Genomic DNA, 17,323 nt, shown 5'->3' on the forward strand with positions numbered 1-17,323 from the left:
AGAAGAGCCCAGGTATCACCCACCTGTCCCCCTCCCATGACGTTGATTTCAGTGGGAAAAGCTTGAAGACTGGGTCCCGACTGTCTTTCTAACTCGAGATGGCTCAGGTCCCGCTCTGGCTCCTCATTTATAGGACAGGGAGATTCCCGCCTTACCAGGCGACACCTAGGGATAGCCTGGCTATGAGTGAGTCAGAAGCTGAAGGCTGGATGTTACCTGCAGGGCCTGGAAATGGGGCTGGGAGGGCATGGGGGACCCCTCCTCTGAGCTGGCCGGGCCTTGCCCTGGAGATGCTGTTGCTTCCCCTCCCCACCATAGGAGAGACCTCAAGGCTATTTGCTCCCAGGGAAGGGGGTGTTCCTAGCCCCCAAGGCTAGCCCTTGTCAGAGCTCATTTCCCAGCTGGTTTGCTCTATCTGTCAGGAGGGCCAGATCTACTGCGGCCTCACAACCTGCCCTGAACCAGGCTGCCCCGCACCCCTCCCGCTGCCAGATTCCTGCTGCCAAGCCTGCAAAGGTGAGTCTGTCCCTCCATCTGGCAGCACTCAACCACCCCTCTACTCCATGGGCCTAGCCGTGAACTGTGAGAGCCATGAGGAACTGCAGATGACACCCAGCACGTAGCAGATGGCTCTTTACTCCAGGGTGTGGCTTAGCCTGCACCCCTCAGAAAGCAGAGCCTGGCGGAAGCTGATGTGTTACTTATTTTCATTGCAGTCATTGGGGGAGGAAAGAGGGAAAGGCAGAGTGAAGCAGGTAAGGAGAGAGAAGCAATACAGGAATATGTCCAGGGGCTGGCCTCTGCTTGCTAACCAAGCAAAAGTGACCTATTGCTCTAAGTAGTCTCTGCTTCTCAGAAAAGTCTGGGGGTGGTAGAGGAAGCAGTAAGAATGTGTCCACCAGCCACCAACTATCTCTCCATTGAGCCCAAAGCTCATCCATGCGTGGGACTTCCCTGCTGTGCACGCATGGGTGGGTGCTAAGTAGCCGTGAAAGCAGAAGCAGGAGTGGGCTGGGGCAAGGACTGGGGGCAGGGGATGTGGACAGGAGCTGCGGGCTTGAGGGAGGGGCACTGTGAGGCTGAGCCTGAGGGAAGTGTTGGGGAGCCCGTGCGGGGGGGCTGCTGCTGCAGTGCCTGCCATGGGGGGACAAAGTCCCTGCAATCAGATGAGCTGAAAGGACCATAAGTGGCACGTCAGAGGGTTCTAGTACAGGTAAGGACTAGGTCTCATCCTGCCTTCCTCATGGCAGAGCTGGTCACAGTATTGGGCTCACCAGGGCTCAGAACACGTCTTTTATACAGAACCCAGGTAGAACCTCTTATAAAACAGTGAGGCAACACATCAGGTAGCAAAGGGCAGGCTAGGCTTGAGCAGAATGAAATGGTTGGACTGTTCCCTGCAGGCTGGGGTAGTCAAGGAAAGCCTCCTGGAGGAGGTGGCACTCAGGTAGAGGAGTGCTCCACAGTGGATGCATCCCCAGATGTTTGCACTTTGGAAGGAGCACTGGACTAGGAATCAGGTGACTCTAGTTTAGTCCTGGTTCTTCCAGCTAACTCCATAAATTCCTTCCCTTCTCTGGGCCTCAGTTGTGCCCTGTGATTTCTAACACAGTCTAATTCCAATGTTCTGGGTCTTTGAAGCAGGAATGATTGGTGGGAACCAGACTGTGGAGTGAGGCAAGGGATAGGGAGAGAGAGGCCCACTCGGGTTTAGGAAGCTGCAGGGCTCCAAACGACTTTGTGTGCTGGTTTCCCAGGGGAATAGGGACTGGCAGGGTGCTCAGGCTGGAGGGGCCAAGGGGCTGGAGTGGAGGGGCCAAGGGGCTGGAGTGTAGGGTCCTGGGAGTGTAAACCAAGGCCTGGTGACTTCAAGTGTGGCTGCCCAGGAAACTGCATCTATGCAGGCTGCAGGGATGGGATTCTGGGCCTTTGGGCCATCCATGGTAAATACTGAAAGGTATGGCCCAGTGTCCCAGAGAGGTGAGTTTCAGTAAGGACCAAACAAGATGCTCTGTTTCAAGGAGTTCAGTCCTAATGGTGACCAGGAGGTCAGTACAGGGAAACTGAGGCAGCAACCCAGTTGTAGGGGACTTCATCAACCCAACCAGGATGAAGAGAGGCTGTGATGGGAAGTGGAAGAAGTCCCCACTGGGGCAAAGGAGACGGCTAGTGGGCTGGGGCTGTACATGTAACAGTAGGCCTTGGGAATAGACAGAGCCTATAGGTGGAGGCCTCAGGGCTCTAGCCAGCAAGGCTGGGGAGCCTGAGGCTGACCCAGCTTCCCTTTGAGTTTTCAGATGAGGCAAGTGAGCAATCGGCTGAAGAGGACAGTGTGCAGTCGCTCCATGGGGTGGTGAGTGCACAGCCTTATTGACGGGGTGCAGGACAGGGGGCTGGGATCCAGGGCCTAAATCTCGTGACTCTGGGGCAGGCAATACCAGTTATTGTCCTCATTTCTTGTTTGTCCCCTGGGTCAGCTACATGAACGTCCACTATATTCCAGCCCCTCTCCCTAGCCTCCCATCATGGGTCTCGTCATGGGTCCCATCATGGGTCCCGTCATGGGTCCCATCATGGTTGATGGCTAAGGAGTGGCCTGGGGGAAACAGGTCACCACGCAGGGCAGCAGCAGGCCCCAAACTTCCTCATTTTCCTCTCGAGAAACACTTTGACACTGTTCCATCTACAGCCTGTGTCTCCCCTTAGTTCAGGCACCTTCTTCCCAGGGAATGGCCTCTAACTTGGGCCAGCCTTCCCCACCCAGTTCCTGAGGTACTGGCTCTTTAGAGCCTGCCTGTCTGTACCCCCCTGTATCTTGGCCCCTCTCAAGCTTGGTCTAGGTTAAGATGGGCTTAGCTGGACAGCTCTCTCTGGTCTGAGAGGAAGGAGATAGAGAATGGGCTCACACATTGATTCAAGTCCCTGATGGGTCCTCTCTGCTATGTCTGCCACATGAACAACTCCACCTGCTCTTCCAGCCTGGGTCTCCTGGTCACTGGGAGACTAGAGGCTGCCTCCCCTTCCCAGAGATTCCCCAGGAGCCTGAGCCCATGTCTGCACCCTTCTCCTCTGCCAGCTCATCCTGCTGCCCTCCCCACCCAGGCTGGGCCTTCTCAGGTGGGGGCCTGAGACCTGAGACCTGAGGGTACCACAGGACCTAAGCCATTCCCTCCACTTTCCTTCCTGTCCTCTTCCTAGGAGGCAGTGCGTAAGTGAAACCCACCCAGGCTGAGTTCCAGGCTCTGATCAGCTACTTACTGGGCTGGGTGACTGGAGCAAGCATTAGGAGACTGAGCTGTTTGATTCCTTCTTGCCTTTATTCCACTCAACACACATCTCCCAGGAGTGTCCTATATGCCTGAGCCCGTGCTGGGGCCTGGGACAGTTTCCACTCTGGGAGCTCTTGTGAGCTCAGGCTCTGGGCCATCGGAGAACTGATGCAGGGACTGTACCAGGCAGGAATGGGCTCTAGAAGAAGGAATGTGTGTGGCTCCAGGTCAGTGAGGGAGGTAATAGGCTCTGGTCCCTGCCCCAAGCCCACTTGCTCCTCTCCTGTGGCCGGGAGCTGCCCAATCCCCAAACTCTGAGCTGTCCTCGCCACACCCCTATTGCTGTCACTGACAGCCCTCTCAAGACCTGGTCTGGAGGGACAGGGTCTGGGGGTTTTGGATCCCAGGGGTTCAGGAAAGAGGGCCTAAGCTTCAGAGACCCTTTGTCTCTGGATGGGGCCTGCTCTTGGTCTTCACACCCCATGGGATTCTGGGGCCTGATGCCATCTTCAGAGGGCCATCCCCTTGTCCAGCCACCAACTAAATCTCCGCAAAGGAGAACTGCCTGCCGTGCATCCTCACTGCATGCTCACCTGTTTCCCAAATATGAAGTTCTCCCTGATCAGTTACATCTGTGAGATCAAGACCTCAGCACCCTCTGCCCACCCCAGCCCCAAGGCCTTGGCTCTGACAAGGCCCAAGAAGGGCTTCGTGGAGGCCAGATTTCCAAATCACTATCCTCTGGGAGTTTTCAAAGATCGAATTGTCTGAAAACATCTTAGACCTCATCCAGATCTTTCTGTCCTGGTCTCTGCCTTCTCTTCTCTGGGAAGTCATGCTGGGGTCTCCCCACAGCCTCTTGCTGCAGCCTGTCTTGCTGTTCTGGCTCCAGATGGGGCCTACTATGCTCAGTCAGTGACTTTCATCCTTCCTGCCATTCACAGGGACATCCTCAGGATCCGTGTTCCAGTGATGCTGGGAGAAAGAGAGGCCCGGGCACCCCAGCCCCCACTGGCCTCAGCGCCCCTCTGAGCTTCATCCCTCGCCACTTCCGACCCAAGGGAGCAGGCAGCACAACCGTCAAGATCGTCCTTAAGGAGAAGCATAAGAAAGGTGGGGACTGGACCCTCCTCCAATCTGTGAGGCAGGGAAGGGGGGCGCTGACTGCTCCCACCTCCCACCCCCAACCCCCTGAACTGTCTCCTCAGCAGTTCCCTAATTCCAACTTGGCCATGAGCTTGTAGAGTCGGGGAATGCCAAAACTGAATGAGGGTGCTCTTAAAGATCATCAGGTTCAAACCCCCATTTGACAGATAAGGACACTGAGGTTCAGAGTAGTGAGTAACAGACAACTAGTTCTGGAACAGTACAAGATGTTTTTTAGCACCTACCGAGTCTTTGCTGGGAAGAGGGGCAGACAGAACAGATAGATGGGAAATAGAAAATGGTCTCTGCCCTTGAGGGGCTCATAGACTAGTTGGGAAGACAGACAAGTAAATAAATGACTTTAATATAAGGAAGTGTGCTGAGGGACGGTTTTTGACAAAGGAAGGAGGGAGCAGAGCGAGGCTGCAGGAGGACAGTGGGATGAAGTAGAGAAGGTGGCCAGATGGGCAGCCATGGCCACAGAAGGGGAGAAAAAAGACCTCCCTGCAGGGCACCCTGATGGCTGGAGAAGGAAGAGCTATGGGGCTACTGAGTCCTGGCCCTGCCTTGTTCAGATGGGACACTGAGGCAGGGGGGGAAGGGACCTGCCAGGGCTCACATGACCAGGTGATGACAAAAGTTGATCTCAGTTCTCCTACCACAAGATCAGCACTCTCCTTGCTCCCGCAGAAGTGCCCTGAAGGGCGAGGGAGGACTCTCCATCTTCAGTAAGTTCCTTCTGGGCCCATCTCAGCTCTGAGTGCTGCAGTGGGCGGTGTCAGGGAGAGAGGACAGGTTTTATACCCTGGCCTATGCTTTGCAGGCAGTGTGGCTAGGCAGGACTGGTAAAGTGAGGGCTCCCCAAGGGCCCACCCCACCCGCTGCTGGACCAGAGGCCCTGGACAGGTCTGAGGCCCTGATCCTCCTCCTTTCTCACCCTCCTTATTCAGCCTGTGTGCATGGCGGGAAGACATACTCCCACGGGGAGGTGTGGCACCCGGCCTTTCGTGCCTTCGGCCCCTTGCCCTGCATCCTGTGCACCTGTGAGGATGGCCGCCAGGACTGCCAGCGTGTGACCTGTCCCACCGAGTACCCCTGCCGTCACCCCGAGAAAGTGGCTGGGAAGTGCTGCAAGATTTGCCCAGGTACACAGGGGCACTGGGAGCAAGGAGGGCACTGGCCAGAGTGAGCCCTGGGTCTCTCTCCCCAGGGCCACAGACACTTGGAACATCTCAGACATGGAAGGGCATGCATCAGTGCCACAGGATGCAGGGCATGTCCGACACACAGGAGTGGAAAATGTCAGATGAAAATATTAAATGGATAGAACCATGCGGTGTCAGGATAATAGATTCAGAGGTTGTTAACATAGAATCAATAATGTTCCGGATTCCATGAAGTCACAACATTTTAGAATATTAGAGCTTTGAAGAGGTACAGCCAATGTTTATCGAACACTTCATGAGCTTCTTGTCCCTCCAGAGGACAAGGCAGACCCTGGCCACAGTGAGATCAGTTCTACCAGGTGTCCCAAGGCACCGGGCCGGGTCCTCGTCCACACATCGGTATCCCCAAGCCCAGACAACCTGCGTCGCTTTGCCCTGGAACACGAGGCCTCGGACCTGGTGGAGATCTACCTCTGGAAGCTGGTAAAAGGTGAGGGTTGGCCCACTCCCAGTGGGGTGTACCTCTGACCAATCCCCCTTCCCGTGCCCCAGACCCCACAGGGGCCTTAGGGATGTTTTGCTGATCAGGTACCTCTGGCTGCCCCGCCAGGTTTAAGAGCCCCTGATTCCAAGAGCAGGGAGATAGTGAGCCTGACTGGTTCTCTACAATTCTGATAAGCTCCTCCCGCTGATGCCAAGGCTCGATAGTGCTCCCTCTCCTGGGGGTAAGGCGCTGTTGCACCTTGTGAGGAGCCAGGGAAAAACAGATGTCTAATGGCAGGATTTGAGCACTGGGAGCCTCAGGCAGGAGGGCCCTCACAGCATCCTCAGAGTAGGAGGGCCTGGATGCTGGCTGTGTTCAGCCTTTTTAAAGTGGTGGATCTTATCGCTCCCAGGTAAGTGGACATCAGAACCATAGTTCTCATTCTGTGAGAAACCCACCCTCTTCAACAATCTGCTGCTATCACCAACTGAAGGTCAAGAGGAGTTTTTTCTACCTTTTTTTTTTTTTTGAGGCAGGGTCTCAGTCACCCAGGCTGGAGTACAGTGGCATGATCTCGGCTCACTGCAACCTCATCCTCCTGGGCTCAAGTGATCCTCCCATCTCAGCCTCCTGAGTAGCTGGGACCACAGTTATGAGCCACCACACCCAGCTAATTTTTGTATTTTTTTGTAGAGATGGGGTTTTGCCATGTTGCCCCGGCTAGTCTGGAACTCCTGGACTCAAGCAATCCTCCAGCATCAGCCTCCCAAAGTGCTGGGATTACAGGCGTGAGCCACCACACCCAGCGGGTTTTCATTGATAAGGAAATTGCTGAAAGTTCAGTTTCGTGGCCTTTCTTGTAAAACATAAGTCCTCTGGGTAGAGTGAACTGTTAAGCCATGATCCAAATTAAACTCTTTTAAGTGTGAATTAGCTCTAAAGTTCCTTTCCTCTACTGATGGTTTTGGCTGGCGGGGTGGGGGTGGAAGAGGGAATGATGATAAGAAAAATGACAATGATAATAATAACCAATGTGTGTAGCACTTTGGAGTTTACAAAGTGCTTTCACATTCACTATCTCATTTGATCCTCAATGATCCTGAGAGTTAGATATTATTATCCCCATTTTACAGATGAGGAAACTGAGGCTCAGAGAGGTGAAGTACCTGGCCCAAGGCCACACAGCCAGTAAGTGGAGGACGGGAGCTAGAGCCCATGTCTTGTGGCGTCAGATGCGGCTCTTTCCCTGCTCTACTCTGCCCCCTGTCGTAGGAGGAATGGACGAAGAAAGTGGAGCTGTTCAGCCTGGAGAAGAGAAGACTCAGGGGGACAGGACTGCTGGCTTCGTGGCTCTGAAAGGCTGTCCCAGGCAGAGGGAGCAGCCGTGTTCTGAGTGACCGCAAGGGTCAAACAACAAAGCAGGGGCTTTGGGTTCGAATCCCAACTCTGCCAGTTTGAATCCAGACTCTGCTATATCTTAGCTGTGTGGCCTTGGGCAGTCACATGATCTCTCTGGGCCTCAGTTTTCTCTTCTGTAAAGTGGGGAAGAGGGTTTTTGGAGGATTAAATGACATGACATCGGTGCAGCCCCTGACATACACCAGGCACTAAAAATGTCAGTCTTCTCATTCCACCACATCAGGTTGGTGAGAAATGCAGAGAGGCAGCTTTCAGCTCCAAGAGAAGAAGAACTTTCTCACACTTGGAGGCTTCTGCCAGTGGAAGGGAGGGAGCAAGCTCCACTTACGAGAAGCATGCAAGCAGGGGCTGGTGGGGATTCCGTCTGCAGCTGGGGAGTTAGATTCAGTAACCCTTAAAATTTTTTGAGCCTTAAGATTCCATCAGTCCCGGCTGGGCCTGGTGGCTCACACCTGTAATCCCAGCACTTTGGGAGGCCAAGGTGGGTGGATCGCTTGAGCCCAGGAGTTTGAGACCAGCCTGGCCAACATGGTGAAACCCGTCTTTACTAAAAATACAAAAATTAGCCAGGCGTGGTGGTGGGCGCCTGTAATCCCGGCTACTCAGGAGGCTGAGGAAAGAGAATCACTTGAGCCCAGGAGGTTGCTGTGAGCTAAGATCGTGCCACTGCGCTCCAGCCTGGGTGACAGAGTGAGACTCCATCTCAAATAATAATAATAATAATAAGAAGAAGAAGAAGAAGAAGATTCCATCAGTCCCTGGGCAGGTTTTGGCCATGTTTACTCTGGGCCTCTCTCCCTCTGCTGCCCCCAACTAAGTGCCGGGACATGGAACATAATAGGCCCCAGCCTCTGTCCTTAGGAGGCTTAGTGACCTGGGTGCAGTGGGGCTTATTGGGAGCTGAACTGGTCAGGGAAGGCTTCGTGAAGGATGGGCCTCAATGATGTAAAGAGCCAATGAACAGATAGTGTCACTAAAAATTAAAATAAGTAAGTAAATAGAGAGGCAAGAAGGGTACACTGCAGCCAGGATGACAGTGAGAGCCTCAAACGCTGGCTCCAGAGCTCATGCCCAAATGCCCTGTGCTCTGTGATTGGTGTGTAGCAGGCACTATGTATGATGTATCTCATTTAATCCTCTTAAGAAACCTAAGGGGCACGTATTAATGCCCCCATTTTGCAGGTAAGAAAACTGAGTCGGAGAGGTCAAATGACTTACTCGAAGTCACACAGTTTAAGCAGTAAAGCAAAGATTCAAATCCAGCTCTGACTGTCCCCAGTGCCACCTCCACAGAGGTGACCTTGTGCTTTTAGGGAGGATGGCCAAGGTGTGCCAGGATGGCACAGTGGGGGCATAGCTCATGGCCAATCTCATTGTCACCAGGCCCAGAAGAAAAGGAAAAACAACTTCACAATGCCAGGCCCTGCCATCCTGTCACTAGCAAACCGCACCCCATCTCCTCACCCTGTGGGTTGCCTAAATGCCCCATCAGCCTCCCTGTTCCCTCCCTGTCCCAGACCGTGGGAGTTAAAACAAACACTCCCCAGGGTTGATTGTCAGTGGGAACCACTCACTGTTTCCCCCATCCAAGGAACGGAAACGAAGTGAGCAGGCAGATGCTAGGTGAGGCCACACCACGAGGGGCCAGCCCCAGACACAGGAATCTAACCAGATAGTTGGCTTAGGGTTAAGGGCCTTTTAGATTCTAAAGTTTCACCGTAAAAAGGATGTCGGGGTCTCGATTCTAAGCCCTGCCTAGGAAGGAAGGCCCCCTGCAGCCTCCTGATGGCTTGATGGTATCTGGCGCCTGACTGTACGTACCCCCACTCCCACTCCAGATAGGTGACACACTTCCAACACTGTGAATTGCTCAGCCCAAAGGGCATCTGACTTCACACTGAGCTGAGCCTATCCTGTGTCCCTGGACTTGCCCATTGGTGCCAGCTCTGCATTGAGGATCCACAGAGCCTACCTGCCCTCAGACCTGCCACAGCCCTTCAAAGGGCAAGAGGCACAACCATGACCCTCAGGCTAGCTCTTGATTCCAGGCCAGAGACCCAGTCCTTTCAATTATGCTTTAATGCTTTACAGACCACAGCGTGGGAACCCACCCTCATCCCTGCCACCTTCTCTCCAATTTTTCTGTAACTTGGGAGCATGCAGGCAGGCCTGTGCCGAAGGACCCATCCCCATCTCATCTCATGCTTGTTGCCTGCCGCTATGATATAATCCCTGGGCCTTTGGAGTTTCTTCCATATCCTGGTCCTTGGCATCTGGGCTGGGGGGTCCATGGACAGTGCTGGACATTTCCTGATTCCTGGAACTCAGTCCCAGGATCAGGGTTTTCTGTTCCCCTTGGCGGGAATCCCACGCTGATTCCCATAAGCAGGGCCAGTTCTTGGTCTTCTTAAAGGCAGTGCTGGCCTAGCAGAGGCCTCGCTGGTTGCATCTGTTCTTTCTGGCCAGAGACCTTGGTGCAGAAGTTGCAGTGAGCCGAGATCACACCATTGTACTTCAGCCTGGGCAACAAGAGTAAAACTCTGTCCAAAAAAAAAAAAAAAATAGAAGGCAATAGTAGAAGGTATTCCAGCAGAGGGAATGGCATTTGAAAAGGCTCGGCCTCCTTAGGGGATGTCAAGTATTTGGTTAGGGCTAGGGCACAGGCAAGCCACTATAACTCTGCCACTTGCTAGTTCTTTGGTATCTGAATAAACACACCTATTGATTTTTATCATATGTTCTATGCCCTGAGAAAAGCATGGCCAGTCCACATGAGCCAGCCAACCTTCCTTCCTCCCATCCTGCCCTCCTTTCCTTCTTCCTTCCTTCTCTTTCCTTTCTTCCTTCTCTCCCTCCTGCCTTCCGCTTCCCTCCCTCCCTGCACTGGGGACAGGTGAGTGTTGTGAGAGCAGGATGGTGCAGGTGACAGGAGCAGGGTCAGCAGAGAGAACAGACAGAAGAAAACAGGCTTCACCATGGAGGCGACAGGACGTCAGGGAAGGGGAATGACAGGGTGACGTATACATGTTCTAATGACCACAGCTAGGATTGCAGATTAGAGGGGGAGTGAAAGGGATTAGGACTCTAGCGTAGTGACCCAGACAAGACAACAGGGGCCTGAGTGAGGATAGTGGCAGCGAGATGGAGAATGGATTCAAAATATTGAGGAAATGTCATCAGCAGGATTTTGTGTCTGATCAGAATGGGGTGGGGGAGGGAGTGACTGGGTCCATTCTGTGCTAAGTCACCCTGTTTCACTTTTCACTGACTGTAAATTTTTGCCTTTCCTGCTCACAACCTTGTCTCTGCCCTCAGGAATCTTCCACTTGACTCAGATCAAGAAAGTCAGGAAGCAAGACTTCCAGAAAGAGGCACAGCACTTCCGGCTGCTCGCTGGCCCCCACGAAGGTAGGAGCTTGGGTTGAGGAATGGGGCCAGTAGGGGGAAGAAGGCAAGGACACAGGCCAGAGCCTCTCGGGGAGTTCCCAGGCTGCTGGTGCCGGGAGGAGGGGCTGTCAGCCACGGACGTCAGTTCCCAGCACAGGAATCCAGTGGGTGTCTGCGCCAGAGATTTCCTAACTCCAGAGCGGGAAGGTGAAGCAGAGCTGGCTAGATTTGGTCTTGGGGGTGGAGGGAGAAAGGGCTGTGGCGAGGGGAGGTCTGAGCCCCCAAACCTGGGTGCTGCCCACTCCCTCTCTACTGGAACGTTTCCGGTTTCCTTCTATACCTTACTTTTAGGAAGATGGACCCAGGTGGGCTTCGGGTCGGAGAGGGGAGGTCACAGAGGGGAGTATTACGAACAGGTGTCAGGAAACCAGCTCCGTCCCCCAAGGTTGTTTGAAAGCTGGATCATGTGCCCCATCACACCCAGTGTGATGGCACACTCGCCTCCAGGCTCCCTGTGGGCTCCAAACCCTGGCCCTTGCAGTTCCTCCTGGCCCAAGGCTTTTCCGACCCCCAGCCGCTGCCTCTGTTGTGCACGTGCAGACACACGCGCCTCTTCTCTCTTCTGCCCTCCTCCATGCAGGTCACTGGAACGTCTTCCTAGCCCAGACCCCGGAGCTGAAGGTCACGGCCAGTCCAGACAAAGTGACCAAGACATTATAACAAAGACCTAAACAGTTGCAGATATGAGCTGTATAATTGTTGTTATTATATATTAATAAATAAGAAGTTGCATTACCCTCAGCCCTGCCTTCTAGGTTCATATCCAGTCTCCCACATGCTCTCTCAGTGACTCCACAAAGTTATCCCCATTTTACAGGGGTGGAAACCGAGATCCAGAAGGGATAGAGAATGGTCCCGGTCCTCACAGTGAGTTGTCACCAGAGCCAGGGCTAGCTCCCCCAGCCTCCTCACCCAGGCCCCCCACTGCAGCACCTCCTGCTTTTCCGGGCAGCCCCCCTCCCACAGCTCTTTGACACTGAGCCTCAGAAAGAGGAATGACTCTAATTAGCCAGGGGAGGGCATTAATGGAGCCTTAAAGCGCTTTCCCAGCAAGTATTCCTGGGATCCTCACCCCTATCTTCACACCCTACAATGAGGAAACCCAGTTAGGGAGGAGCAGCAGGCAGTCATTTGTCCGAAGCCGCAGAGCTGCTTAGTAGCAGATCTGGAGTTGGAAGCCAGATCTCTCGCTCCAGGCTAGCACTCCTTCCCCAGTTCCACAGTGTGGCCAGTGTCACAAGCCCAGATAGCCTCACCTCAGAGGATTTCCAAGACTGGGCGGTCAGATTGCCAACCTGGCACCATGCTCTGAGAAGGCCCAACAGTTACAATTAAAGACACCATTAGGGCCAGGCATGGTGGCTCATGCCTACAATCCCAGCACTTTGGGAGGCCGAGGCGGGTGGATCATCTGAGGCCAGGAGTTCGAGACCAACCTGGCCAACATAGTGAAACCCCATTTCTACTAAAAATACAAAAAATTAGCGAGGCATGATGGTACATACCTGTAATTCTAGCTACTCGGGAAGTTGAGGCATGAGGATTGCTTGAACCCAGGAGGCAGAGGTTGCAGTGAGCCAAGATTATGCCACTGCACTCCAGCCTGGGTGACAGAGTAAGACTCCATCTCAAATAATAATAATAATAATAATAATAATAATAATAATAATAATAAAATAAAGACACCATCAATTATTTATCCTGCCCACATGTACAAATCCTTATAATTTCAAAGATGTTTTCATGCCAATGATTTCACTTAAGGTGAAAGGTGTAGGCACTACGCACATTTTAGAGAAGGAGATGGGCTCAGGACCACCACATATCTTCCCCAAAGCCTCACAGTGGTGTGCTGAAGCCAGGGCTAGAACTCAGGCCTCCCGGCCCCAGGCAGGGTTCTCTCCTCAGGACAGCTAGTCTCAACCCTCTCACAACCACGGCTCCTCCATTCCCTCCCCACCCAAGCCTGATCAAAGCTCCAGAGAAATGGTGGACAGTAGTCTATTGACTGGACTTGTGCAGCCACTCAGAGGGCTCTGGCCATTGTCTCCACAGCCTTGGCCTTTTTTTTTTTTTTTTTAAGAGATGGGGTCTTGCTATGTTGCCCAGGCTGGTCTAGAACTAGTGGGCTCAAGCAATCCTCCTGTCTCAGCCTCCCAAAGTGGTGAGATTACAGGCACGAGCCACTAAGCCCAGCCTCCACAGCCCTAATCTTGAACCTACGGTTACTAAGGTTTGGGAAGTCTGATGCCACCCTTATTGAGCAGGGATGAGTGCTGCTCCCAGGGGTCTGGATTTGAAAGTTTGGGGTTCGAGGCTGGAACTTCCCAACATCCCCTCAGTCAGAAGACATCCGCCTTCTCCCCTCACAGCCTCTACCTATCCCTCCTCAAGACGACTCACAATTTTGGCCTGGCTTGCTCACACAGAGGGTTCACTTGGAGCTCCGGGGTTGGGTTCTGAGCTTGCCTCATTTAAAGTGCAGGAATCTGAAAGCTTAACCATTCACAGGATAAACTCTGGTCATCCTTCAGCCTATCTCAGATGTCTTCAGTGATACTTTCCCTGATACATCTGTGCCCTGTACTGCGGCTCCTTTCCTGGAAAATGGTGTTTGGAGGTAGGGCTCTGCCATCAGAGGCAGTTCCAGGGTCTCCGGACAGGAGTGGACTTCGCTGTACACGTTTCCTCATGCTGCAGGCCAAATTGCCTTCCTGGTTTCTCTGATGGGCTTATGGGATGCCTATGAGGTTCGCTTTTCCACCAGGGGGACACATTCAGCACATTGCCCTCTCCTGACTTTGGTCCAGACCTTTCTGTGTGTGTAAACACGGCTCGCCATGTGAGTCTTCAGGCAGCTCTGCCATGTTGTCTTCTCTTTCACGGATTCATTCATAAAACAGCTTCGGCGTGCTCTCGGGTGGGCTTTATGCTCGAGCACCAACACAGTGCAGGGAGCTAATTGCCCTTCCTGTGCTTTTAGAGCCTCAAGTCTGGAGGAGGAGATAGAGGAGGGAGTGGCATCTGAGCCCCTCAGTGTTGCGAGTGCTAAGGGCAGGGACCAAGGGGGCACAGCCCCAACCCAGACTGAGGACACTCAAGCAGGCTCAGAAGGTGAGCAGGAGGTAGCAAAAAAAGGGGAGAGAGAGAGGAGGGCGGGTGATGGCACAGGAAGAGAAAACTTGGTAGAAGGTGAAAAGTAGCAAGTTACAGCAGAACCACAAATAGCTCACTGTCACTGGATGATAATTTGAGGCAACGAGCAAAGGGAGGTGAGGCTGCACAGCTAGCTGAAGAGCTCTGACTGCATCCTGAAGGCTAGCAGGTAGCCCCAGGAGAGTTTCAATACTTCGGTCAGATTTGTGATTGAGAACACTGGTTCTACCGGCCAGGTGAAGAATGGCCTGGCAGAGTGAGGCTGAGGCCAGGTAGGAGGTGGCTGCTATGGGATCCATGTGAGGATGACTCTGGCCTGGGTAGGAGAGAGGTCATGGGCAAGGCAGAGCGGATGACTGGCTAGACTCAGGATTGAGGGAGAGCAAGGAGCAAGTGTGTACCTGGTGTCTCACTTGGTGACACCTTCTGGGAGAAGAAGCCGGAAGTTTCAGCTGAGCACACGCTGAGGCTCAGGAGGTATCCACAGCCCTCTGGGTTTAATAGGTCTGGAGAGAAAGCTGGGCTAGAGGTGGGGAGTTGGGAGCTGTTGACCTGTAGGTAGTAACTAAAGCTGGGAGAGGGGGCGACACTGGCCTGGGAGAGATGGTGGAGTAAACAGAGTGGGAGCAGGACGGACCCCAGAGCATCAGCAAAGGGTCAGCATGGCGGACAGGGAACAGGTGGGGGAGCAGGGTGCTGAGAGGGCCAGGAGTGAGGCCGGCAAAGAGACCTTCGTGGAGACAAGGAGGCTCCAATGGCCACAGCAGGGAGCATAGTCAGGAGAGCTGAGAGGTGGGAGCTGGGTTTTAGGTGCTGAGATGGTTTCTGGGAAGTGAGGAAACAGACAAGCATTTTAAGAAAGCTGGCAATAAAGAAGAAGAGAGGCAGGGCCGTGGCTGGCTGTGCACATGAGCTTGAAGAAGACAGCTTTTTGGCTGGGAGCAAGTCTCGGTGATGAGGAGATGCCCCAAGAGAGGGAGAATCAGGAGAAACAGGAGTGAGGATGGAGGAAGGCAAGATTTAGGGATGGGTTAAAACCCATTCTTCCTTGGCCTCTAAGCTGCCGCATAACACTACTCATCTCCCCATGAGTGTGATGAGGGAGAGGTGAGTGGGGGGCTCCCAGGGCTGACCAGCCCTGCCCCCTCATGGGACTCCCCAAGGCTCCAGCAGGGAGTCCCACGGGATCCACTGTCCCACCGGAGGCCAGGCTGGGCACAGCCAGAGCTCCCACTGAGGTAGTGATATCCTTCCTGGCCACTGGTTAACAAAGCACATTCAAATCCATTGTCTCATCTGATCCCTAGTACAGCCCAGTGAGGTGGGGCTTGTTAACCACATCAGACAAGGGAAGTAAGGCTCCAGGGAGAGAAGGTCACTCACCAAGGTCACAATAACAAATGGACGGTTGGATTCCAACTGGGGTCTATGATTCTATATCCTAAAGTCTTAATTTTATTTTTTTAATTTTTTTGTGCAACTTTATCGGGTACATGAGAAATTTTGCTACATGTGTATAACGTGCAGTGATCAAGTCAAGGTATTTATGGTGTCCATCACCTGAATACATTTTTGTTAAGTACAGTCACCTTACCGTGCTATCTATCACTGAACGGAATCCTTCTGTCTTACTACATGTCTGTACCTTCAGCCCAGTGCTCTTCATCCTCCCGCTCCCCGCACCCTTCCCAGTCTCTGTCATCTACCTTTCCACTCTCCACCTTTATGTGATAGGATTCTGTATCCTTATGGGTCCCAGAGCACAGGAGGGGGCCGGGTCCTGGGCAGGGGCAGGCATCACAGACCTGGGCTCAGAGCTCCCATTCCACTCAACCTTCCCAGGTAGCTTTCTGGCCCTGAAATGTGATCATCCTTCACAATGCCAGGCCTGGCTTCCAGGTTTCCTGGGGATGTTTCCTCCTCCTCTGGCAGCTGTCACGTCACCTCCCTTTGTCCCCCCATGAATGCTGGGCTCTGGGAAATGGCAGTATGTCTGAGAAACAGGACGTGGCCTATGGTTTAGGGCTCGCCTGGGGGTGAGGGATGGCCTGGGGCCCCACTGGACACAATGGTATCTCTCTCTAGGGCTGGCTCAGCCACCCTGCTTCCCCTCACCCTGGTCCCTGGAAGACATCGCCTGCCTGCCACCTCCTCCATCAGAGTCAGTTCATGGAAATGAGCAGGAACCACTGTAGGAAGCTGGCTGAGGTTGGAAAGGGGGTGGGTTGGCATGGGTTTCTATGTATAGGGTGTTTTCTCAGACTTTCTAGAATTAGAACCTGGACCTCTGGTACCCAGCTCAAGACTGATTTAATGACCACATGAAATTTGATTTCTCTCACCAATCCCACCTTTGTCTTCCTCCAGCACAGATCAGAGCTTCCTCCAGCACAGATCAGAGCTCACATGCTTGCCCAAAGTCAAACAGCAACTGGGAGGTGGGGCTGTGATTGGTACTCACAGGGTCTCACTCCAAAGCTCGGGCCTCTCCTGCCCAGTGACAACTGGGCCAAGGCTAAGATCAGCCTTCTCACCAGCTCCCCTGTCACCAGCCTCTCCTCTCCCACCCCTGCCCCTTCCCAGTAAGTCTTGCCTATCAGAATGATCTTTCAAAAACATAAATCTGACCATGCCTCTCCCTTATTAAGCCCCTCCCTAAATGACTTTCCTTTGTCCTCAGGATGACACCAAATCTCCCCCCGCTCACCCCTTCATGATCTGACTCCTGCTGCCTTTTCAGTCCAACCCTTGGGTTTATCTCCCAGCAATACCCAAGGGTCCTGCCGCACCATCTGACCAAGTTGGATCTGGGCTCCAGAAAGACCTGAATCATGGACTCTGACACCATCAGAACATTCCCTCTCCATTCTCAACTCTTGACCCTGAATAGTCACACCTTCTTTCCAACCAACTCTTTCAAGAAGACAACACACTACACACTGTTGAACATTGTAAGAGCCCCCAACCAGATCAGGTACAAAGGACCTTCCCTTCCCATTCCAATAGAAATACTTTGGGGAGGAACTCTGACTGGTCCATATTGGGTGACATACAGCCAGTCTCGGGTGGTCAGGGATGAGGTACTAGCATCACATGATTAGAGTAGGGGAAGAGCAGCGCCCCAAAATAAAGGAGTGGGTGGCAAACACAGGGAGTGGTCACCAAAGGGATCCCTGTTCCCAGGCCGCCACTGCTACAACTTTCTTGCAACTGTGTCCTCTCTTCCATGCCTTTTA

The 17,323-nt window shown here is 53.3% G+C and overlaps 1 protein-coding gene across 4 annotated transcripts in view; it reads left to right on the forward strand.

The window, feature by feature from the left end:
* Positions 1-11,672, forward strand: part of CHRDL2 (chordin like 2) — a 34,294-nt gene extending 22,622 nt beyond the window's left edge. For 2 of the 4 annotated variants that reach the window (XM_003254713.3, XM_030829072.1), the window contains 7 exons: positions 423-516; positions 2,298-2,353; positions 4,214-4,382; positions 5,366-5,560; positions 5,898-6,071; positions 10,800-10,892; positions 11,512-11,672. In XM_003254713.3, coding sequence (XP_003254761.2) covers positions 423-516; positions 2,298-2,353; positions 4,214-4,382; positions 5,366-5,560; positions 5,898-6,071; positions 10,800-10,892; positions 11,512-11,591 — 861 coding nt within the window. In that variant the 3' untranslated portion in view covers positions 11,592-11,672. Of the gene's footprint in view, positions 1-422; positions 517-2,297; positions 2,354-4,213; positions 4,383-5,365; positions 5,561-5,897; positions 6,072-7,198; positions 7,254-7,337; positions 7,925-10,799; positions 10,893-11,511 lie in introns of those variants that run through there. The other 2 variants (XM_003254712.3, XM_003254714.2) reach the window with 2 other exon arrangements.
* The last annotated feature ends 5,651 nt before the right edge of the window (positions 11,673-17,323 follow it).

This window comes from Nomascus leucogenys, chromosome 15 (genome assembly GCF_006542625.1).
Source record: "Nomascus leucogenys isolate Asia chromosome 15, Asia_NLE_v1, whole genome shotgun sequence".
Taxonomy (NCBI): Eukaryota; Metazoa; Chordata; class Mammalia; order Primates; family Hylobatidae; genus Nomascus; species Nomascus leucogenys.